The sequence below is a fragment of the Castanea sativa genome, chromosome 1 (genome assembly GCF_040712315.1).
Source record: "Castanea sativa cultivar Marrone di Chiusa Pesio chromosome 1, ASM4071231v1".
NCBI classification, from domain to species: domain Eukaryota; kingdom Viridiplantae; phylum Streptophyta; class Magnoliopsida; order Fagales; family Fagaceae; genus Castanea; species Castanea sativa.
Window position 1 is genome coordinate 34,558,915 of NC_134013.1, and position 26,035 is coordinate 34,584,949.

At 34.7% G+C, this 26,035-nt stretch overlaps 1 protein-coding gene across 1 annotated transcript; it reads left to right on the forward strand.

Moving 5' to 3' along the window:
- The first annotated feature begins 17,877 nt into the window (after positions 1 to 17,877).
- LOC142625647 (ATP-dependent DNA helicase PIF1-like) lies at positions 17,878 to 22,113 on the forward strand. The gene is made up of 6 exons (XM_075799318.1): positions 17,878 to 18,188; positions 19,388 to 19,505; positions 19,875 to 21,032; positions 21,125 to 21,662; positions 21,803 to 21,936; positions 22,030 to 22,113. Exons 1-6 carry the CDS (start codon positions 17,878 to 17,880, stop codon positions 22,111 to 22,113), a joined length of 2,343 nt encoding a protein of 780 aa, XP_075655433.1.
- The last annotated feature ends 3,922 nt before the right edge of the window (positions 22,114 to 26,035 follow it).

Below are 26,035 nucleotides of genomic sequence, written 5' to 3' on the forward strand. Positions count from 1 at the left end.
CACATCAATGGTTTATAAAGTTTTTATAAAATAATTTGTAACTATAGCATTTACTTTTTTAAATAATTAGACTAATTAAGCATTTAAGCTTCTAAGTTACACAAAAAAAAAGGTCTAAAAATAATGAGAAGTCAATGGCAAATAAACATGTTAGTGGTATTGAGAAGTCTTTTTACCTTTCATTTGATGTAGTGACAGTATTGGGGGGAGGGAAGTCGGTAGTAAAGAAACATTTTTCTTTAATGATAAAGCCATAAAGGTATATAATGTAAATTAAAAAAAAAAAAAAATAGCTGACAAAATGAAAGATTCAAGAAACAATTAATAAACTAGCTGGCTTTCACACTTCCCAACTTTTCACTCGTTTGTTTGTTTGTTTTTTTTTTTTTTTTTTTTTTTTGATAAGGAATGCATAAACTTTTCATTACTAAGAAAACATAAAATTTACATCATGGATGAGGGTTTGCTTAGCAAAGCAAGGATCCACTTCAACCCATACAATGTCATTAACAATGCTGTAAGCATTTTTTGCTACTAAGTGAGCTGGCATATTCCCTTGCCTCTTGACATGGGAAAACTAAATTTGTGTAAACCCCATACATAACTCTAGGACACCCTGAATAACAAAAGCCACAGCTAAGGGGGGAGATGAAGAACCCGCCAAAGCATTTACCAATACCTATGAATCTCCTCCCGACACCACATCAGTAAAACCACGGCTCAGGGCAAATAGAATTTCTGCTTCAAATGCCTTTGATTCAGCTTTAAGTGATTCGGGAGGAGCTTCCAATTTTCTACATAAAACTGTTGCAACCTGCCCCAAGCTGTCACGGATTACAATCCCAATACCCGTTGATCTTATATCCTTGAAAGTGGCAGCATCAACATTTACTTTGCATAATCCCAGTGGAGGTGGAGACCAATTCATCTTCTAGACTGCAATGCTCTCATTAGCCGCAAGAAACTCAGCCCAGTACTACATTGCACTAAACACCAACTGCTTCCCATATTTCATCAAACCATTAAGATGCCATTCATTTCGACTGTGCCATAACTTCCCTGCTACCATGACCAGCCGAGAAACACAATCCAAATTCACATTTTCAACCAACAGCATCTGCCACAAAATGTCTATAAAAGAGATATCATCCCTTCTATCTAAGCTTAGGACCAACTTAGAACACTCCCACACCTCTTGTGCTTTTGGACAACCCCATAAAACGTGACCAGCAGTTTTGGGCTTCACTTTACACCATTCACATGAATCATCTGCCAACACCTTCTCTTTAGATTTACTTTTGTAGGTAGCGCTTCTCTACATGCTCTCCATGGAAAATGCCTAACCTTATAGGGAATAAGAAGCCTCCAAAAACTTCTCCAAAACCTTCTCATCAAGCTACAATTTGAAGCACTCCCTCTATTTTCCGAAGATGATATTCTCATAGCCAAATGATAAGCACTTTTGACAGTAAACTTACCATTAGCCATTTCAGCCTACACCAATTTATCTGAAGGGAAGCGGACACCCAAAGGGATACTTTTGATTGCTTCAGCCTCATGTGGCAGGAAAATAGAGTCCACCACCAAAGATTTCCAACACATGGCATCGGTATCTATCAACTCTCTAACCCGAGTATCCTCATGCAAGAACAACTGAGGAGAAATTACCACATGAGAGGAAGAACAAGGTAGCCATCTTCCTTTAGCAATTCTTGCACCACCATGATACTCCTCCATGTATAAGACATATTATGGCCTAGAGAAGCATGAATAAAGTCACATCTAGGAAAATATTTAGCTTTCAAAACCCGAAATACTAATGAATCTTGGGCTAATTGCAATCTCTACCCATGTTTGGCAAGTAAAGCCAAGTTAAAACATTTCAAATTCTTAAACCCTATACCACCACAAACTTTGGGCTCACACATTTTTTTCCCATGACACCCATGGAATCACTGTTTTAAAAACCGGACCAGCCATGGAATCACTGTTTTAAAAATCGGACCGAACCAGCAGTCCGGTTAAATGACTCAAAAACCGGTCAAAAATCGAAAAATTTGAAAAAAAAAACGATTTGATTCTCGGTTCGGTTTTTAAAACCATGCATGGAATTTTCTTCTCCTCGGATTTTTGGCCCCACCAAAAATTTCTAATCATACTTGTTAAATCATCACATAGTGATTCTAGGATTTTGAAACAACTCATTGTGTATGTTGGGATTGCCAAAGCCATAACTTTAATAAGGATTTCTTTGCCCGCTTTAGATAACAACTTCTCCTTCCATCCCGCCAGTTTTTTACCAAGCTTCTCCTTGATGTCATTAAAAATATTCCGCTTGTTTTTCCCCACAAGTGACAGTAAGCCAAGATACTTCTCATGTTTTTTTATGACTTGAGCTCCAAACCTTCTTTGGATTTCCCCTTGAATTTTCCTTGGAGTGTTTTTGATAAAGAAGAGAAGTTTTTGCCCGGTTTAGCTATTGACTTGAGGCTCTCTCATAGACTCCCAGCACTCTTTGAAGCTTATCACAATCCTTCAATGAAGCTTTTCAAAAGATTAGGCTATTATCTGCAAATAATAGATGGGATAGTTTGAGTCCCTTTCTGCAAACTGAAATCTCTTTCATAACACTATTAGCCACAGATGCCTTAATAAGAGATGATAAACCCTCTGCATATAGGAGAAATAAATAAGGCGATAAGGGGTCCCCTTGGCGAATACCCTTAGTAGGAGTAATGCTTTCCATAGGGCTCCCATTGACCCTAATTGCATAGTTTACAAAGGTAACACACTTCATAACAAGGCATCTCCATCTTTCAACAAAACCTAACTTCTCCATAATTTTTTCCAACCAAACCCACTCCACCCTATCATATGCTTTACTCATGTCAAGCTTTAGAGCTATGTCCCCTACTTTCCTCCCCTTCTTTTTACTAATATGATGCATAATTTCAAATGCTACCAACACATTATCCGTAATAAGTCTACCATGCACAAATGCACTTTGAGAATCACTAATAATAGATGGAAATATTCTTTTAAGTCTATTAACTATAGCCTTTGCAGCAATCTTATAGATTACATTGCATAAACTAATAGGTCTAAAATCAGTCACATATTTTGGCTCTTTAACGTTAGGAACAAGCACTACATGAGTTTGATTAAATTTAGGAGGAGAGATACCATGGTTCAGAAAATCCAAGACCGTTTTGCACACTACATGCCCGCATGTTCTTAAAAAAATGTTGATAGAATAAAGGTGGCATACCATTTGGGCCCGATGCCTTCAGAGGATATATTTGCTTTAGAGCTTTACGGACCTCACCCTCATGAAACTCACAAGCCAAATCAACATTCATCTCCCATGAAACTTTTGGCCTAATTGCATGGAGAATCTCCTCAAAGTCCTCGGGTACAGAAGAAGAGAATAGACTTGTGTAGTACTACACAAAAATTCCAGCTATCTTGGCCTCTTCCTCATGCCACACCCCATTCTTGTCAAAAATACCATCAATATGGTTCTTGCTTTGACGATCCAAAGCTTTTGCATGAAAAAACTTCGTGTTCCTATCACCACCTTGAAACCAATTTTGCCTAGCCCTTTGCCTTCACATCTCATCCTCCCTATCCAACCAAAAGTTAAGTTCAATCCTCGTTTTTCTCAAACCATGAATTTGGTTTGAAGAAGCAGGTTGGTTCTCCAACAAAGCCAGCCTTGCTTGTAGTTCGGCCACCATAGCCCCCACATTATCGAACTCCTCTTTGTTCCATCTCAATAATTCAACTTTGTACCTCTCCAAGTAGTTCGAGATAGCCTAATCCAATCCCACCAATTCCCTTTCCTCCCAAGCCTCCTTAACAACCTCTTCACAATGAGCATCTTTGAGCCACATGGATTCAAATCAAAACATCCTTCTTTTTCTTCTCTGACTAGGCCAATTTTTTAAATGTAAGGATAGAGGTGAATGGTCTCATGCCGAGGAGGATAGATGATGTAACGTTGCCTTTGGGAAAAGATTCATCCAATCTGTACTCCCCATGGCTCTATCCATTCTCTCTCTAATCTGAAAACCATCTCTTTGTTGCAATAACCAAGTAAATTTAGGCCCCATAAACCCCAAATCTCTAAGGGCACAAAAATTAATCACCTCCAAAAACAGCTCCATTTGTCTTTTTGGCCTTATACGTCCCCCTTCCTTTTTCGATAACCCAATGATTTCGTTGAAATCCCCAATCACCAACCATAGGAGAGAAGAAGAGTTCATCAAGAACTTCAATTTAGCCCAAGACTCCGGTTTCCTTTCCGTTTCCGGCTACCATAGAACCCTGTAAGATGCCACCAACCAATACCCAAACCACCATCAATCCATGCATCAATATGATCATAAGCATAAGATTGCACATCAAGAGTCACCCTATCTTTCCAAAATAATGCCAGGCCACCACCATTACCATTACTCGGAACAAACACCCCATGCTTTAAATTACACATTTCTTTTACTTTATCTATCCACTCCTTCTTCTTTACCTTAGTCTCCATAAGAAAAACTATGTCGGGCTCTTCTTTATTCACTACCTTTTCCAAGGCATGAACTGTCCGGATGTTCCCAAGCCTCGGCAGTTCCAACTTATAATACTCATTGTGCTTGGTAGGGTTGCTAGCAACCTTCACCGTTGGAATAAGTTCAAACATCTCAATTGTCTTACCTCTCTTCGAACCCGATTCAGTACCACCAGGCCCCTCAATTTTTTTTTTTTTTTTTAACGTTTCTGCCCAACATCAATGTCCACGCTAGAGTTCAGTGTCTCCTCTACGGGTCTCCCATCCTTTCTTTTCCAACTACCCTGTTTAAACTTGCCATGCTTGGACTACGATCCTCCCTCACGTTAGAAACCTTAGTAGTTGACTCACCACCCTTTTTTCCTTTGCCTGAAATTCTATTGGTCCTCTTTGGTTTATTGACATCAGCTAGTTCACCCCTATTTTAAAGCCCAACCTAGAAGAGTCCACCTCAAGCCCGACCCTTAAATCTTGCAGAGAATACTCTACATTTAAATTAGGAGTAACCCCAGCTTCCTGCACAGCCACGTCTATCAATCCCTTACCACAGAATACTTCTTGAGATTTCGCCTTACTTGTGTCAGGGATAATAACTCCTGCCTCCTCAATTGCCGCATCAATCTTCTCTAAAACCTCCTCAAAATTAGCCTCACCCCTTGCCCCATGGCTAACTCTCTGATCTCTTTCCTTATCCATAGATCCCGTATCCCCTCTAATTGGAATATTCTCCGAAAGAACTGGGAGCGTGCCACAAAATCTGGAGTTGTTCTGCGCATCCAGCTCACTCTTACCATCTGCTTCTCTCTGCACCGCCCTGTTCTGGGAATCCATCATCGTCTCTCCATCAGCTCTTGATGTTGATCTCTGCCAACCACCCACTGCCTTTAACCAGTCTCCATACTGAAGTTGCATTGTTGCACCACTTTTTCCACAGCAAAGAAACCAATACAGTGCTTCAAGTCGTGCCCAACAAAGCCACAAAAGTAGCAAAACATCACCAATCTCTCATGCTTAAATTTTAACCATGTACGGTTACCTTCGGAGTCTAAAACAAAACACCCCTTTCTTAATGGTTTAGAAACAGAGACAAAGACTCTCACTCGCATGAGCAAGCTTTGTGAATCATTTGACCTTCGTTTTTCCACTTCCTCCACCGTACCAATCTGACCACCAATATCTATTGCTACTTGAGGAGAAACCATATCACAGGGTGCTCCCCAATTTGCACCCACATAGAAGCATGATCAAGAACAACATTGGCTACAGACATCCCTCTCTGCCATCTCTTGGGCAACAACAATTGATTATCAAAAGACCAAGGACCATCTTTAAGAATCTGAGCCATCTGAAATTCAGTCTTAAACTGAAACAAGTTTGCACCAACTTCCACAATCTGTAACTCAGAACCCAACCCCTAAACCCTCCTTAAGGTACTCAAAGCATCTCTCTTATTATACGGTTTACATGTTAAAAACTTGCCTACCAAACTAAGCACACAGCTTTCGATCTCACTAATCCTCCTTTCATCAGCAATCTCAATGACTTCCTCCTCCTCAGATGTGAGTTTTAAATTTTCTAAAATTTCAATAACACCCTCAGCCATGATGCACCAAGACACTATTAGAGAAAGTAAGAGAGAGAAAGAGACAAAAAAAAAAAAACTCAGCCCCTTAGGAAAACCTAAAGGAGATAAGGACTCATTTTGAAAAACGAGAGGGAGAGACTCCTACTAGGAGGAGAGGGAGGTGAATTGCAATGTCTAAACTTGGTCAACACTTTTCACTCGTTGGTATAGCTCCCTATGTTCTAAATTTTTTTTTTAAGGAAAAAGACAATGTAATTAGATTAAGGAATGTTGGCTAAATCGGTCTAAAAAACAAAAACATAGGGTTATTGAACATCTTTCATTCACACAATAAAATCCAAAAAAGCTAAAGCATGTCTAATCAAATTATGAGTTACTCTATTACTTTTAAAAAAAAAAAATTATTTATAACATGAGAGTAATGTAATTGATTAAATTTACTATAACAAAATTTAACATCTTCAATGAGGACACCATAGGACGACAAAGAACGAATCTCCTCTGACAGAGTTTTCATAAGAATTGCAGAATCACCATCCAAAATAGCAATAGTAAATACCCAACTTTGAAGCAAACTCTAAAGCCCTTGCTGCTGCCAAGGCTTCCACCTCCATGGCCTGATAAGTCTGGGAGAGCTGTTGCGATAGAGAAGTAATGACCATACCGTGGTTATCTTGAATCACAAAGCCGATGCCAGAATTATTCTCTGCTGTGAAAGTAGCTCCATCAAAATTAATTTTGAGCAAATCGGAAGAGGAGGGACTCCAAGAGACACGAGGCCGAGATCAAGGAAGCACATAAGGAGCATGTAGTGCCAAAAACTCATGATACTTGTCTGAGGAAACCTGAGCGAGGTAGTGGAGATTTCACATTGGTTGAGCTAGGCAACTTTGTTGCGTTGGTTCCAGATCGGCCAAGCAGTCATAGCGAACAAAGCTGAATTTCTCCCTTGCTGAATGATCCAAGACAGCAGCTCTTTGAAATCAACAAATTGATGCGATCTACGAAAATTCCACAACACCTTATCAGACCAAACCACATCCAACTCGGGACATGACAAAAGGGCGTGAAGAGGAGACTCTGAAGCTGCCTGGCAGCGGTCACAGATGGGACCATCCAGCACTATGCGTCGAACCAAATTCTGCTTCGTTGGTAAAGATTTGTGGCTGGCTCTCCACATAAAATGTTTTACTTTATTTGTAGAATCGAGGGACCACACTCCTTTCCATAGAGATTTATCCTGGGGGTTAGCTTTAGTCTGAGTGGGGAGGGCTTCTTCTTCCTTCAAAAATCGGCGAAAATAGCAAACTAGCTATAGTTTCCAAAGAATATAATTAGTAGTTACGGTTTATAAACTATATTTTTTACTAGCATCTCAAGTCTAAAAGACTCGATTTTGAGCTTAAAAATCGAGTTTTTGAGGGTCGATTTTCATAGTCTGCTCATGTCTGATGTGGCATTTTTTCCACGTGGCATCTGCCTGAAAATCGAGTCTTAGATACTCGATTTATAATGTTTCAAAATCCCCCCAAAATCCTAACAGCTATCAGAATCAGAAAAAAGATAGAGAAAAAAAAAAACACACCCACAGCACAGCAGCCACCACCTGAAATTTAACAACGCCAAACCCAAACAGACCGGAAAAAAAAAAAATACAACCATAGCACAACAGCCACCACCACCGCCACCTAAAATCCAACAACACCAAACCCAAACAGATTGGAGGATTCGCCACCAGAGAAGAAAGATAGAGAAAAAAAAAAAAACTCACCGACAACAATCACGATCCACGGCTGAACCCGATCCCTGGCCACCTACTCTGATTGGATCCGCCGCTCCCAGGTCGCGCGACCCAGGGGCCCTCGCGCGACCCAGGGGCCGCCGCGCGCCCAGGCCGCAGCCATGGATCTGTGCTTGCTGGCGTTGGTTTTTTTTTTTTTTTTTTTTTTGCGCTAAGTTTTGCTTAGATCTTCCAACGGGGATGGATTTTGATGTGGGGCCGCCGCGCGCCCAGGTCGCAGCCATGGATCTGTGCTTGCTGGCGTTGGGTTTTTTTTTTATTTATTTATTTTTTTTTTGCGCTGAGTTTTGCTTAGATCTTCCAACGGGGATGGATTTTGATGTGGGATTCTCTGAGAATGGATGTTAAGAGAGTTAAGAGTAAAATTTTTTTGGCTTGTAAATCGAGTCTTAGATACTCGATTTCCAGGTAGGCTCCACGTGAAAAAAATGCCACATCAGATGTAAAAATCGACTCTCAAAAACTCGATTTTTAAGTCCAAAATCGGGTCTCTTAGACTCAAAATGCTAATAAAAAATATAGTTTATAAACCGTAACTACTAATTATATTCTTTGGAAACTAGAGCTAGTTTGCTATTTTCGCCTCAAAAATCTGTAGCCCGCTTTGCACGTCTACTTTCCAGATGAAGAAAAAAGGCCAATACAAAAAGTTTTCACAGTCAGCACGGGCAAGGGGGTATCCTTCTGTCCCAAATTAGTGGTCATGTTTAGAAAATCCAACCTGGGATATCATTTAATTCATTGTTTTTTTTTGTCAAATGAAAATGTAAATTTTTTCAAAACTGGCCTTATTAATTTAAAATTACGTTTTTTGTTCCTATCCTATATATCATGTTTCAATTTGATCTCTAACTTTTCAATTATATTAATTTCGTCCCTAACCTTTCAATACCGTGTCAATTTAGTCTCTGCTGTTATCTTTTAGATAAAAATTGATGATATGTTTAATGACCAAAATAAAAAATTAGCTTCCGTTGATGTGAGAATAAACTAAAATTTTATTTTGGCCGTTTGCCATGTCAGCAATTTTCATCCAAAATATAACAGTAAAGACTAAATTGACATGACATTAAAATGTTAGGGAGCAAATTGAAATATGGTGTTAAAGATAAATATCAAATATATAGTTTACCCTTTAAACTAGAGAGAGAAAATAACATTGACTTTTTAAATAAAATAAAGATTAAGATAATAATTTTATTTATTAATTTTGAAAAAAGAACTTTATTTTAAGACATTCTAAAATGGAATAAATGACCAACAATTTGAAACGAGGGAGTATCTATTTAGTTTGCTACCACAGGTTTCTGTCTCTCCATTTCAATTTTCAAACGTTTTTTAGTTCTCTCTCTCTCTCTCAGTTTAAAGCTTTTAATTCGCCTATGTTTCAGACATTTGTACGGTGAATTCCCCCATCAGAGTATAAACTCAACAACAAGAAGTCCGAAAGTTGGTAGATTTAAAGGTGAACGGTCGTTACACATGACTTTAACACACCAGTCAAGTAAGCCAGATATGTTATGAACCTACGTGGTAACTTACAAAATCAATATTCAACATGAAACTCACACACACACACACATATATATATATATATATATATATATATATATATATATATATACATATATATATTTGATGGAAATCTCACATATTTATTTGATATTCTATAAATAATAATAGTAATAATAATAATCTCAAAACCTTCATGTTCATATATATAGTATACTCACTTGTTCAAATATATAAATATTCCTAAAAGTATACAGTATACTCACAAATTAAGATGGAAGAATTAAATCTTAATTCAAACTAATCTCGAGAAGTTACAAAATTGTAGGGTCAGTGGTAATATAAATATCCTGTGACAGCTATTCAACTCGATAGAATATAATAAGATAATGTGATATGTTGGGATTGAAAAGGTAAAACATAGGTTTTACATCACATTCTTATAAAATTTATTCTTTAATATTATATAGAAAATCTTGTAATAAAAAAAATTATTTATTGAAAAAATAACAACTATAAACCTTAAGAGTCTCCAATTAAATCCAATGGTTTCAAAAATTTTAAAAAAAAATACTAAATTTTTTCAAAAACTAACAAATTAAATTATGTAATTTCAAATGTAACAAATTAAGGTTTGAGACAACAAGTAATAAATTAAAATATCGGTTGTTCTATTTAATTGGATTGAGTTTTTATTTTACGTATTGTAGGGATAAAGGGCCCAAGAGTATATATTGGGCCGTGGGCCTTGTCCGAGGATGCTTAGTGGTCTCAGGACAGATAGACGATAGGAAAGACATCAGAGTCAGAGCGTCTTGAACAAGCTATGACTACGAAAGTTAGGAAAGGTAGTCTGAGGAGGAATGCCTCCTCGGCTAGGCAAAGTAGAGGTCAGAAGGATTGATCTGCCTTTAAGGACAACACTTCAAAAGGTTCTACTGATAAGGATAAACATTAGGGAAACGTAGAACAAAGGGAAGCTAAGAAATATCTAAGAGAAAACTGCTACTACCGCATTGAATATTCTACAGCTAACCCTCTAGCCACATTAATGTGGAGGTGATACCTGAACAATAGCAAGCAACCTTACAACTACTCCTAAAGACTTCAAGAAGATGCTAATGGGACAAGGATCAAAGCCAACAACTTAACTTACATGTGGATGGTGGAGATGAAGAAGAGAGAGATATATAATAAAGAAAGAAGCCCCTTCTAGGGGGATCCATCTAAGAATTGAGAGAAAAATACTATAACAACAAGAATTGGACTTGTAACCAAATTCAAGAGAAATATATACAAAAACTGATCTCCTCGGACTGTGCCGAGGATGATTTTCTTTGAACAAAACCAATTTATTATTGTTTTCTTGTCATCTAGACCCACTATAATTGTTATCTAACTCATTAGAGCTTAGTTTTCTAACCCACTCTCTACAAATTCATTGTATTGGGCTCTTTAGGCCTAGATCCTTTGAGACTATAACATTTTAATTTGTTACAATTATATATTATAAAGTAATTATTATTGATAAAAATTAGGCTAAATTACAAAATGCACCTTGTAAATTTGCCTATAATTCAATTTGGTCCTTTTAATTCCATTTTATTCAATTCAATCCTTCAACTCTCCGTTTATTTTCAAGTAAAATATTTTCTCATTTTCAGGTATTTGTTTGCATATAAAATGTGATAAAATTTGTAAAACATTTTTCATTGACCTTAAAATGCTTCATAAAAATTTGTAAAACGTTTTATCTTTAAAAACTTGGTAAAATGTTTTACAAAAACGCATAGTGGCTTCCCCTCATCCCATTCGGAGGTTAGGTCATTGGTCCGGTGGGTTGGACAGCTTGTGCACTGTTACTATCCCCATAAGATGATGTAGTTTTTTTTTTTTTGGGGTTATTTTCTTTACATTATTGACCAAAAATCAATTTCTATTGTTATTTGTAAAAAAATAATAATGCAAATAATGGCTGAGAATATAAAGTAATTCAACACCACTCCCGTTAAAAAAAATCAAGACTTATCATCTGTCATCTACCAAAGCCGATGGTTGGCCAATATTTGCCACAAAAAGTAATCATTGCCTCAAAAATTACAAAACTCATCCCCAGGCATAGCATCAAATAGGAGTGTGCAAACCAATCCCGGACCCGACAAGATCGACTGGTGCCAACGTAGCCGCATCGCTAGTGAGACTAACCGACTAAGTCGAGATCAGCAAGCAGAGGCCTAAGGGAAGTTCGACGCCGGTGCGGTGGAGAGATCGGATTTTCAAATCCAAAACCGAAATCTACCGAAACCGAACCAACCAATATGTGTGTGTGTGTGTGTGTGTGTGTGTGTGTGTGTGTATATATGTGTGTATGTGTGTGTGTGTGTGTGTGTGTGTGTTTATTGGATTAAAACAACGCGTTTTACTGTAGTAACGACTCTTTTTTTAAAACAAACGCATCAAACATGGTCATTTTGTGCTAGGTCTAGGATATTATATATTCCTTTTTTTTTCCTCTCACCTTAACACACTTTCTCCTCTCAAGTCTCACTAGATGGCGATAGAAACCAGGTAACTATATATTATTTTTGTTAAAATTTGATTCGTGTAATTATAGATATGGTTTGATTGTAGAGAATCCAAAGGATAAACTACATTTGATTGCTTTAAACATTTTGACTGTGTTAGTATGTTTGGTTGTTGAGGATATAAAACAAAAAAGGGGATGATTTTTGGATTTGTTTCTATCTTTGAATTGAAGAAGAAAACAATGCAATATTATGTTTCACAGTTTCAATTTCACAGGTGCCATTGGAAAGGTTTTTTTTTTTCCTTAAAAAACATATTTAAATGTTTAACAGGTTCTCTAAAAAAAAAAACGTTTAACAGGTTTGTGTGAACAGGTAGATAAGTTGATGTGTGAACAAGTTTGTGTAAAAGGTTTGTCAAATAGACATTTTGTTTGAAATCTTGAACATGTTGTGTATTGATATTGGGCTTGAAAGCCCAATTTTTTTTATAATAAAAAAAATATCTAATTTAATCTAATACTATATATAAAAGGAGAAGTCTTTAAAGAGGTGTTGCCACGCTAGGAAAAAAAGCCCCTTAAAATGCTGCTACGTTTACAATTTATTTTTTAAAATAGAAAATTATTAGGTACTCCCAAAGTACCATAAATGCACATTCCTTTCTCTCACAAAAATAGTGGGTCACACCATGAATTTCATTAGTGGGACTCACCATTCATGTGAGAGGAGGAAAGACCATACAGTACACCATCGCACACCCTTAGTGCGATGGTCACTCCACATGTATAAGTACTTGTGGGGTGTGGGGGGCAAGGGTTGGGTTCAAATCTCCAAGAGGAAACTTCACACACATATACACTTAGATTAGGCTAGAGTAGAAATTTTATCTTGTAAAAATAAAAAATAAATAAAAAACCTTACAGTACGGTTGAGAGACTCACTTTCAAACACCAACCCGCTTATCCCAAAAAAAAAAGCAAAAGAAAAACGCAGCCCCTTATCTATACTACTATTTAAGCGGCTGCACCTGTTTGGAGTGGATTTTTTTTTTGTTCCAAAATACCTCTACATCCCTAGGTTTAAGTAGAGACAAAACTAAATGATAGTTTGGTAAAAGTTTTTTTTGTCTAAAATACCCCTACAGCCTATATTTAAGTAAGGGCAAAACTTGGTAAAAATGGTTTTTTAACTTTCACGTAAAATTACTATCTACAAAATAGGAGCACACTTCCATTACACTTACGTTAGTTTTCAAACTCAAATTGCTTCTTCTTCAGTTATGCAATTCTCTCAATTCTGTGTTTTCAAACTCCTTTCACCCACCTCTTTGCTTCAGATTTCAATACAAACGACAACAACAATAGCATAGATTTGAGGTAAACTTTTTCTTATATCAAATCTCAGCCCTCTCTCTCTCTGATCTCACTTTTTTATTTTTGTATGCACGAAGTTTGTTTCCCTCATGTTCATTTTTTAAGTCTGATTTTTTTTTGAGCCACATCGAACAGGTTCTATTATATGTACAGTTTTTTTTTTTTTTTTGCCACCAAGCTTAATGCCTTGCCATCATAACGCTCAGGGTTGAAGGTTGCTTCCTCAGGTTAGTAACTTTTTTTTTTTTTTTTAAGTCTTGGATTATGGTAAAAAATTAAACCAACGTTGGTTTTTTTTTTTTTTTTGCTTGAAGTTGCAAAAAAAAGAAAAAAAGAAAAAGAAACCAACGTTGATGGTTTTTTTTTTTTTTTTGAAAGTCTTGGATTATGGTTTAATTTGTAAAAAAAAGGGTTATTTTATCTCCAACAAAAATATATTACTTTGTTAACATTATCATTATCATTTTCATATCATTATCTTATTTTTTCTTATATATTTTATTTTTCTTTTCTTTTATTATATCATTATCTTACCTTATCTTCTCTTTTTCTTTTTCTTTTTTGCTTGAAGTTGAAAAAAAAGAAAAGAAGGAAACCAACGTTGATGGTTTTTTTTTTTTTTGAAAGTCTTGGATTATGGTTTAATTTGTAAAAAAAGGGTTGTTTTATCTCCAACAAAAATATATTACTTTGTTAACATTATCATTATCATTTTCATATCATTATCTTATTTTTTTTCTTATATTATTTTTTTCTTTTCTTTTATTATATCATTATCTTACCTTATCTTCTCTTTTTTTTTTTTTTTTTGCTTAAAGTTGCAAAAAAAAAAAAAAAAGGAAACCAACGTTGATGGATTCTTTTTTTTTTTTTTTTTGTGCTTGAAGTTGCAAAAAAATAGGAAACCAAGGTTGATGGATTTTATTTTTCTTTTCTTTTATTTGGACAGTTTATGGGTGTTTAACTATATTCTCTAATTAATGACTATTTTTTAAACAATAGGAATAATATATATATTGATTTTTTTTCCTTTATGGTTATCAGGTTTGGCTCATTATTTTAGTGTATGTGTTCTAAATGGTACCCTCTCTACCCTCTCTTCCTCTTATTATTTTTGTTTGTTATTTTTCTCACATTTAAACCTTACTCTCTTTTTCTTGTATTTTTTTTAGGGTGACAAATCAACAATTTGGTTAGATTGCGTAGCAGACACATTGGATGAATTCAGGTGAACGAAATGGTAGTCAATCTATGAAGTAGTTGTTAGAAAACATTTTTTGTAATATAAATATCCTACCTTATGAAATTTAATATTGTTCTTTTTTGCGCCTTTCATTGCACATTTGATGACTTTGTAAGCCATTGTCATATATGCAAATTTGCTAAAGCAAGAATGATACTGGATAACTTATCTATAGAGATAAATTTTTAAAATTGTGGTGAAAATTGCCAATATGAATTTGCATCAACGTTTTTTTTTTTTTTGAGGGTGGCCAATCCTTTAATGTTGCTTTCCTATTTTTTTGCAACTTCAACCAAAAAAAAAAAAACCATCAACGTTGATTTCCTTTTTTTGCAACTTCAAGTAAAAAAAAAAAAAAAAAACCATCAACGTTGGTTTCCTTTTTTTTTTTTTTTTTGCAACTTCAGGAAAAAAAAATCCATCAACATTGGTTTCCTATTTTTTTGCAACTTCAAGAAAAAAAAAAACCATCAACGTTGGTTTCCCTTTTTTTTTTTTGCAACTTCAAGCAAAAAAAAAATCCCTATTTTTTAGGTATTTTAATAATATGCCAGCATTGTTTTACATTTAAATTTTTTTTTAAATGTTTTAAGTATTTTTATTCCTAAAATTTTGCCTGTTATTTAGATACTAAAGCAAAAATGATACTGGAGAACTTATCTTTAAAGATAAAATTTAAAAATTGTGCTGAATATTGCTTCTAAATAATAGACTAACTTTAAATAAATTTGCATCAATGTTTTTTTTTTTTTTTTTTGAGGGTGGTGAGTCCTTCAACGTTGGTTTCCTATTTTACTACAACTTCAAGCAAAAGGAAAAAAAATCCCTATATTTTAGGTGTATCCATCAACGTTGGTTTCCTATTTTTTTGCAACTTCAAGGGGAAAAAAAAAAAATTCAACGCCGATTTCCTTCTTTTTGCAACTTCAAGCAAAAAAAAAAAAAAACCCTATTTTTTAGGTATTTTAATAATATGCCAGCATTGTTTTACATTTTTAATTTTTTTTTATTGTTTTAAGTATTTTTATTCCTAAAATTTTGCCTATTATTTAGATATTAAAGCAAGAATGATACTGGAGAACTTATTTTTAAAGATAAAATTTTAAAATTATGCTGAATATTGCTTCTAAATAATAGACTAACTTTTAATAAATTTGCATCAACATTTTTTTTTTTTTGAGGGTGTTGAGTCCTTCAATGTTGGTTTCCTATTTTACTACAACTTCAAGCAAAAAAAAATCCCTATATTTTAGGTATTTTAATAATATGCCAGCAATGTTTTACATTAAAACTTATAAAAAAAAATTTTAAGTATTTTTATTCCTAAAATTTTGCCTATTATTTAGAAGTAATTTTTTCCATGATTTTTTACTTTTATATTCAAAGAAAAGAGGAAAAAATCCATAAAAGCCCACGTTTTATAGATTTTCAACCAATTAATAACATGAAGCCTTTTCTATACAAAAATAATAATAATCATAAAATAATATCCTTCAATAGTTGGGGGAGGGAAATTTCAACCAATTCAGCTATTATTTATTTATTTTTTTTAAAACATTATATTATGGCTAAAATATTGTGTTTATATATTTTAGTATCAGACCATTGCAACTCAAAAATAAGGGTTCAATATTAACATAGCACATGCTTCCACTTTTACTAAATTTTATTAGAATTGCACATTACTACAATTCTTACATGTCATTGACCAAGTGCCTTGCATTTATAATTTACTCCAATGTTTACAGGTTTAAATACACCCTCTTTGGACTAGGGAATAATTATTGCACTAAATATGTATATATGTGCAACTAACACGATTTTTTTTTCTTTCTATTTTAATGCAGAAATGAGTTCGGAAAATACACCTACGACTCATACCAATGACGTAGAACGTTGTTGAGAACTACAGAGATATTATGCTCGATGTAGTAGACAAGTAGAAGACAATGAAAGCAAACAAATTCGATTAGCAAGACATCGTGCCAATTATGCAAGACAAAGACAACAAACTTTGGGTGGTGATATTACTATAGTGGGAAGTCCAACAAATTTAAATGAAGACATTTTGCATTCTAATGCAACATCATCATGTGTATCACTAACAACACCTAATCGTGAGGCTACACCAAGTTGTCGTCTTACACATATCCGTAACTTGGCGCGAAATATTCCAGTTGAGCGAAATGTTATGCAAGAAACTAATGGTGAGATCATAATTGTGTACCTTTTATATAAAATATTCATTGGTTGGACTATATGATTATTTTGGGGAAAAATATAAATTTTTGCATGTTAGTTTTATGTCAATATCATGAACAATGCTAACTTAATGATTATAATAACTTTAGGTTTACCTCCAATATATCCAATTATAATGCCAAATGACTTTGAGGCTGGACCAAGTCATATAAATTCTAAGGTTAATGATGGTAAGTTCTATGTCAAATATTTCTAAACTTTGCACCATTATAATTTTTTTTTTAAATTAGCGTTTTGTATAATTACATTGCAGATGTGGAAAGAACTGAAGAAGTTGAAAATTAAATGATCAAAATCATGGGGATGGCTACAGAGAACAAGGTTTGTTACTCAATGTCACCATTTTTATTTCAATTTATATGTTTATTATTATTCAATTTTATTATTTGTTTACATGTTGCATATTTGAAACATTATTAATATTTTGCTTATTTCACGACATAATATTTCATACAATTTTTAATATTTTCTTTTCCAACTATCATTGCACTCTTTATCTCTAATTTTTTCCTCAAAAACAAAATTAGGTGCTGACAACACATTTGATAGTACTACACATGTAACAAATTGTATGCAAGGCAGATACAATTGTGCCAAAGATTTTAAAGAAGGTAGAGAGACCATTAGGTACCAACTACCACAACAAAAGACATGTCGATTTTGTAATGCCCGTTTGTTCCATCGAGAGACATCCTTGATGTGTTGCAAGGATGGAAAAATATCCTTACCCAACATAGCAATTTGTCCTGAATTTATGGAGCTCATTTGTGAGCAAACACCACTAGGCAGACATTTTAGGCAATATATACGCTTTTACAACAACATGTTTGCATTTACCTTAATGGGTGTGCATGTGGATAAAAGCATGGCCTCAAATAGTCGAGGAATATATACATTTCGTGCCCAATGTGCCATCTATCACAAAATCGGTAGTTTTTTACCACATACACCTCTAAGCGTGCGGCATATACAGTTGTATATCTACGACACCGATCTTGAAATACAACGTAGAATGTCTCAATCTGTAGAAGCTCAAGAAGATATTGTGCGACTTATTCAGAGGATCTTAGACATGCATAACCCATTTGTGGAGAGATTTCGTCAACTATCTCGAACTCCAAATTTACATCAATGTAAACTCCTCATTAAAGAACAACCTCTAAACCAACCTCAATATTGCCTTCCCAGCGCTTCCCAAGTGGCAGCTATTATTGTAGAAGGTGAAGAAGCTGGGCGTTTAAGTGGCAGAGAAATTTTGGTTCAAACGTTTGGTGGTAATTTGATCAATGTTCAAGATACAACAGGATATTATGATCCATTACAGTACCCAATACTTTTTCCATTTAGAACATATGGATGGGATATCAACACACGCGACACTAATAGAAATAAAGTGTCATGTCGCGATTATTATGCATAAGTCCTTCAGGTAACAATTTTTTTTATTTTCAATCTATTACTTCAAAATGCCGCTTACACTATGAAATAACTGAACCTAAATCTATTTTTACTATTCTCGAAGATTCGCCTCGATGATCTATCAATGATCTAGTATGGAGGACGCCTTTCACGACAGTATGTTGTTGATAATTATGTCAAAATTGAAACACACAAGCTTGGGTGGTTTGAGCACAATCAAGATTCTATTAGGGAGAATCTGTACCAAGGCCTACAAGATGCTTTCCATGAAGGAGAGTGTGATACTAGTAATGTAAATTTCAAGTGTGAAATTTACATTACTTCATTAATGGCGAATTTGCATCAATTTATTAATGGCTGAACTTTGTCATCTTATATTTAGGAAATGTTGGACATAGAACCATTTTACCATCATCATTTGTGGGAATCCCACGCGATATGATCTAGCGATTTCAAGATGCTATGTCATTGGTTCAAAAGTTTGGAAAACCAGATTTATCCATCACAATGACGTGCAATCTAGGATGGGTAGAAATCCAAAATGAGCTTTTACCTACACAAACCGCTAAAGATCGTCCAGACTTGCTTGCAAGAGTTTTCAAATCAAAATTTGAAGAATTGAAAGATGATATCGTGTTTAAGGTGGTTCTCGGAAGAGTTATTGTATATGTGTAGGTCTTTGAGTTCCAAAAAAGGGGTTTACCACATGCACACATGCTTATAATTCTCGATGAAGATGATAAATTGCATAATCCAGAGGACTACGATCGGATTGTTAAAGCTGAAATACCGTGTAAAGAAGAACAACCTCAGTTACATAAAGCTATATTGAAGCATATGATACATGGTCTTTGCGGAATACAAAATCCAAGATCACCGTGTATGAAAAATGGGCAATGTAAAAAAGGATACCCAAAGCCTTTCTCGCTAGAAACCTACCAAGGCAATGACTCATATCCTGTTTACAAACGATTTGATACTAATAATCCCGTGCCGTTGAATGATCATTGCAGGATTATGGTAGATAACACTTGGGTTGTTCCATATAATCCTTGGTTACTGTTGAAATATAATTGTCATATTAATGTTGAAATATGTTGCAGTATCAAGAGTGTAAAATACTTATATAAATATGTGTATAAAGGTCCAGATCGTATCTCTATGGAAGTTAGACCAGACCCAAATTATGATGAGGTGCAGCAGTACATTGATGCAAGATGGGTATGTGCTCCAGAGGCATGTTGGAAGATATTTGCTTTTCCTATGTATCGAATGTACCCTGCTGTTTTTCGTTTGCAAATTCATCTTCTAGATAGACAATAGGTACGCTTTAGACCACATGAGCCTATTGCTAATGTTTTGGAGCGAAGTAAAAAGACAATGCTCACTGAAATTTTTTATATGAATATGATTGATCATGATGCACGAAATTATCTATATAAAGAGTTTCCTGAGCATTATTGTTGGGATTATAAAAACAAAACATAGACACGAAGAAGATCTTATAAAAAAGTAGTGGGTAGGGTATATACTGTTTCACCATTTGATGGAGAGAAGTTCAATCTGCGTGATCTTCTTAATCATGTGAAGGGGCCAATAGGATTTAATGATTTATTGATTGTCAATGGGATAACATATCTAACTTTTAAGCAAGCAGCTAAACAAAGAGGTTTACTAGAGAATGATAACAGCATACAACAGTGTCTGCTTGAGGCAAGAGACATTCGAATGTCGTCAGCTTTAAGAAGATTGTTTGCAACAATATTGGTATTTTGTCTACCAACTGGAGTAAGAGAATTGTGGAATGAGTTCTACCCATATATGGTAGAAGATTACCCATCAACATCTGTTACAACAGAGACACGTCGTACAAATAAACTTCTTAATAATTTAGAGGCGTTGCTCTTGCAACATGGAAAGCACATCATGGAGTATGATTTGCCGATTTCAACTGGAGAATGTGACAATGATTCAATTGTACCAAGACTCATACAAGATGAGCTAACTGTTCCTAATGTAGATGAAGAACTCACTTTAATTGAGAAGTTGAATAATGACCAGAGAGTTGCATATCAGACAGTCATGACAGTTATTGATCGTAAGGAAAGCATGATATTCTTCGTCGATGGGCCTGGAGGAACTGGGAAAACATTTTTGTATCGCACAATATTGGCAACCTTGAAAAAAGCCGGTCACATTACAATTGCCACAGCTAAATCTGGCATAGCAGTAACATTACTCACTGGTGGAAGAACAGCGCATTCCAAGTTTAAGATTCCTTTAACTCCCGATACTTCATCTACTTGCTCAATAAGTAAACAATCAGACTTAGCTGAACTTATTAGACGTGCCACCATAATTATTTGGGATGAAGCCCTAATGGTAAATCGACGTGCACTTGAATCTTTAGATAGAACATTTGAAGATATTATGGAAGTAAATTTACCTTTTGATGGGAAGGTGCTAATTTTGGGGGGAGATTTTCGTCAAGTACTTCCAGTTGTTCCAAAGGGTGCAAAGGCAAAAATGATTGATGCATGTATAGTGAATTCCCTATTATGGAAAGATGTCAAAGTGTTACATTTGAAGCAGAATATGAGGTCTGTCAACGATGAAGAGTTTGCTGAGTATATACAACTCATCGGTGATGGGAATGAACCACTTATAATGGATGATTTGATTAAACTACCCCCTTCAATGGCAATGCAATGGGAGGGTCAACATTCTATATACAACTTGATTGATCAAGTTTGCAAGAACATGCCAATGATGCAAGATATATGGTTGATAGGGCTTTGCTAACACCTATAAATGATGATGTTGAACAACTTAATGCAAAGATAATTTCTCGGTTCTTAGGAGATGAGTTTATGTTACATTCTTCTAATAAGGTTGAACGAGATATGCAAAATCTATATCAACAAGAATTCCTAAATTCTATATCTCCAGGGGGTTTACCACCACATATATTAAGGCTGAAAAAGGGTGCTCCAATTATGTTGTTGCATATTATAGATCCAAAAGCTGGATTATGTAATGGTACAAGATTGATATGCCGTGAATGTTTTAATAATGTAATTGATGCTGAAATTTTGATTGGACAATATGTGGGTACACGTGTTTTCTTGCCAAGAATCCCTTTGAAGACAACAGAAAGTGTACACCTGCCATTTGTAATGATCAGACGACAATTTCCAGTAGGTTTGAGCTTTGCAATTACAATAAACAAAGCGCAAGGTCAGACAATTCCAACTGTTAGAATTTATCTTCTAGATCATGTTTTTAGTCATGGCCAATTATATGTGGTGTTATCAAGGGGAGTCTCCCAATCCATCACAAAAATATTGGTGCAAAAAGGAACAATACCTGAGGAGGAAGGTGTTGACACAAGAAATATTGTGTATAAAGATGTTTTGTTCCCTTCATCATAGATATTAATTAACAATTGAAAAGAACAGTCTTACATATAGATTTATTTTAATAATTTACAAATTTTAATGGTTAATAATTGGTAATAGGAATGATGCCCAACTCAAATGTGAGGATCGAGTCCACTATGCTAAATAGTGGAGTACATGCTATTACTATTGCTCATTGGGAGAATTGGAAGGATGATCAATCAATATTAAACATGGAGGCCATTGATAACAAGGTATATTTCTTTTTAATAAAATATTTAATCAGCATCCCTTTCTATTGATTTATAAAAATTAATACTAAAAATGTCATGTTGCGTATGGGTTAGGTTTGCAAATTGGAAATTTATTCATCTGGTTGGGGATTTACTATTCGAGCTGACAAGAAAGAGATTTGGAAAGAAGTGAAATGAGTTTTAGAGTTACAAAAATTGGAAAGGTTTGTTATGCTATTTTTAAAAATAGGAAAATAACTAATTGATAATCTTAATTTACAAACATTTTTTTTTCTTCATTTTGAAGTTCCAAGAACAAAGACAAACAACAAATCAATGTCAAGAGCAATGAGATTTCCAACATCCATAAGAATAAAGGCAAAGGAAAAATGAAGGACAATGTCATCTCTAACACTCATGCCAAAAGAGACAAACGGAGAATTAAAATCAAGGACAATGTGGTTTCCGATATCCATGAGAAATAAAAGAAACTCACAAAAAAAACTAAGGACGATGCAATTTTCAACATTCAAAACAGTAAAGACAAACAAAAAATGAGAGTGAAGAATGATGCAATAATAAAGCAGGTACAAATCATTACCATATCTACTTTTTTAAATAAAGAAAAATACTTAATTACATAGTTTGGATATAATTTTTTTTTAAAAAAACTTTGGTAATTAAATGATAGTTCTTCAAGTCCCAAGCTGAAGTAGACCATTTCACATACATGGAGCTATGCAATATTATCACAAGGCCAGTTCAAATATTTCATTTCACAAGTTTATGCTTCATGTTTATTGTACTTATCATTAGAGCATTTGCATCAGTTCATGCAAAATTTTCTTCTATATTACACTAAAAAACCTACTTTTTCTATTTTACACACCCACTTTTATAAAACACCCACATCAGTTCATCTAATATACACGTTTATTCAAATAAAATATTCATTTTCTTCCCATCTTCATCTCTCTCACAGACCCAACACAACCCGGCACAGCCACCGTCGACGCATCCGGCCTCCAATCACACCGGAATCCAAAGAAAACCAGTACCAAAAAAAAAAAAAAAACCCAATCAAAAAAATCCAACACAACCCGGCACAGCCACCGTCATCAGCCACCATCGACGCCTCCGGCCTCCAATCACACCGGAATCTAAAGAAAACCAGAAAAAAAAAACCCAATCAAAGATTGATGAGATGAGAGAATATGAGAGCTGCTCCTCGGCGTCCGGCATCTAAGTCTTCGTCTTCGTCAACGCGGTGGCCTAATTTCTGCTCCTCGACACTCAGAACAAAGCCTCAGTTTCTCTGTCGGAAAACTCCATTCGTGTTGTAGGCGACGGACTCGTCCGGTGACTCGGCTTGCTCGATCTTGTAGGCGACGGACTCGACTTGCTCCTCGGCGATCGGTGGAAGCTAGAGCAGGCCAGATTGATGAGATGAGAGAAAAGGAGAGCTTGGCGCTGATGAGTCTCTAATGAATCTCTGATGAAAATGAGAAAGAGAGGAGAAAGAGAGGGAGGTGAGAGTCAGTACCAAGGAGAGAAAAAAAACTATTAAAAAATCAAATAAACATGCTACAGTACCCGTGTAAATTTACACGGTACTGTAGCAAGATGGATTTTATAGAGGAATTTACACCCACTGACGTGGGTGTTTTTTCCTCCAAAATGTGTAAAATTAGTAACTTTTTTTCATTTTGCACATTTATGCACATTTATGCATCCACTGATGTGGATGCTCTTATTGTGTATGTTTTAAAGTCTTTATTAATAACACAAACACACACATTTTGTATTATAGGTTCGTGGCAAATGTTGCTGGAAAGCAATTATAATGTGGAACAAATAACATTGCTCCACCAACTTCTTCACTGTAGTTGGCATAATATTAATAAGTTCACATATTTCATGTTTCAGATGTAGTGAATTATTTTACAGTTTTACCTGATGTAAATATTTTACTTTTCTACATTGATCCATCAACTTTTCATAATAGCTTTTGTAAAGGTCACCACATGTATTTTGTAAGTAGTTTTATTGTTACCATTTCATTATGCATTTTCATTATAAGATTTATTCAATGCATCTTTTTTTCCTCCCCTAAGGTTAATATTAAATTATAGCATCATCTTCCAATTAATAACACGTTGATTACTACATACACAAAATTGGTAAAAATAGATACTAATTTGAGTAAGGGTTAATTTAGAGTATTTATTATAATTTGAGAGTACTACATTTTTCAATTATAAAAATAAACTTAAGGGTGCGATGAATATTATGCATTAGCAAAATTATTCATCACTAATATTTATCATACCCCTAAAGTTTTTTTTGTGATTAAAAAATATAGTACTTTAAAATTATAATAAATACCTTAAATTAACCCTTACTCAGACAATTTTTGAGCGCGCTCTCAGAGGCTGGTAAAACACCAAGCCGCTTATTCACAAAAAAAGAAAAAAGAAAAAAGAAAAAAGAAAAAAAGAAAAAGGCAAACCCTAAAACCCACCCCGTATTTCCCGATCTAAAGTCAGACTCAAACTTGCCATTCTTCGCTGCACCTCCGTATACACACAGATCGGACTAGCGTGTTCCAACCCATTAAACAGACGAAAAAAAAAACCTCTGCAACAGTGAAAACCTCTGTTCGTTCTCTGCAATAGTGAAGACTGAAAATCTTTGTTTGTCCTCTGCAACAACAGACGATTTAGAAGCTATCCCGTCTCTGCTCTTCAACAACAGACAAGTCAGAAGTTAGGCATTTTCCCCTCTTTTTTGGTTTTCTATTCAATTACCGTTTCTAGGGTTTTCAAAAATATATGGGTTTAGTAGAAGGTAGGCATTTTTTCCCATTCAATTAGCGTTTTAAACAGATAGATAGATAACAAAGATTTTGTTAAATACTGTTTTGCCGCACTACTCAATTAAGGTTTAAGGTTTGCCTACCTTTTTCTCTAATTTCCCATTTATTTTTACAATTTCTTGAGTCGTGTTTAGTTCGATTGTAGAATTGATTAAATTTAGCTTTAGATTGGCAGATTTTAGTTTGGTTTGTACCTTTTTTGGTTTTCCCCTAAAATTTGGTTTTCTATTCGATTACCGTTTCTAGGGTTTTGAAAATTACTGTAGAGTGTAGATTTATTGATGATTTCTCTCAAAATGAATTCGATTTGGTGCTGAAGAACATAGATTTATGTGTTGTCAAAAAAAATAAAGTTCTGTCATTTCATTTATGTTGTTTTTAATTTTTTGTTGAAATATTTTCCCCTTTTTATATTTTCGTTTCCCATGTCTCTTCTCCACCATTTTTGTTAAGGTTTTTGCAGTATATATTTTAAGTTTTTCGTTTGTAGTTGCTCTGATTTTAAAAAATGAAACCCTGGAACATAGAGAATAAGAAGGTATTGAACATTAAAATGCCTTTCTGTCTCCACCGATGCTAATCTGCTACCTTTTTCCTTAATTTCCAATTTATTTTTACAATTTCTTGAGTTCTGTTTGTTCGATTGTTGTATTGATTAAATTTTGTTTTTGTTCAATTCAATATTTTCGCTTTTGTTATAATTATGTTCCATTTTTTGTTTTAGGCCCTTTTGATGTCGTTTTTCCTGTGATGAATGTGTTGTTCATTCTGTTATGCATGTTCAATTTTTAGCTTTTTTGGTTAGTTCTGTTATGTTTTCATGGTGAGGTTTAAGTTTTGTTGTAATTTGTTTTGTTTTTTTTTTAAATTGTTTTATGGGTTGTTAAATCCATAAATCAGATTAATAAGACTTTGGTTCTATGCCCTCTGATTTGCATCATGCTGTGTCTCACATATTATCAGCATCTTTTGGAACTTCAGGAAAATTGGGAACATGTTAGAAAATTTCCTGCCTATTTCAGTTCTGCATTTTCATACTTTAATATTTACACTCATTTTTAGGTATTGTATTTCATAATCTTCACTTGATTATTTGTTGTCTAAGTGTACTGTTCAATCAAAATGCAGACTTTAAGTTTTGGGGCCATCAAAGCTGTTGGTCAACATTCTGTACTCATGGGTATATCTATGGAATTTATTAATTTGGTTATAACAGCAAATGTTCTTTTGGTGTTACATTATATA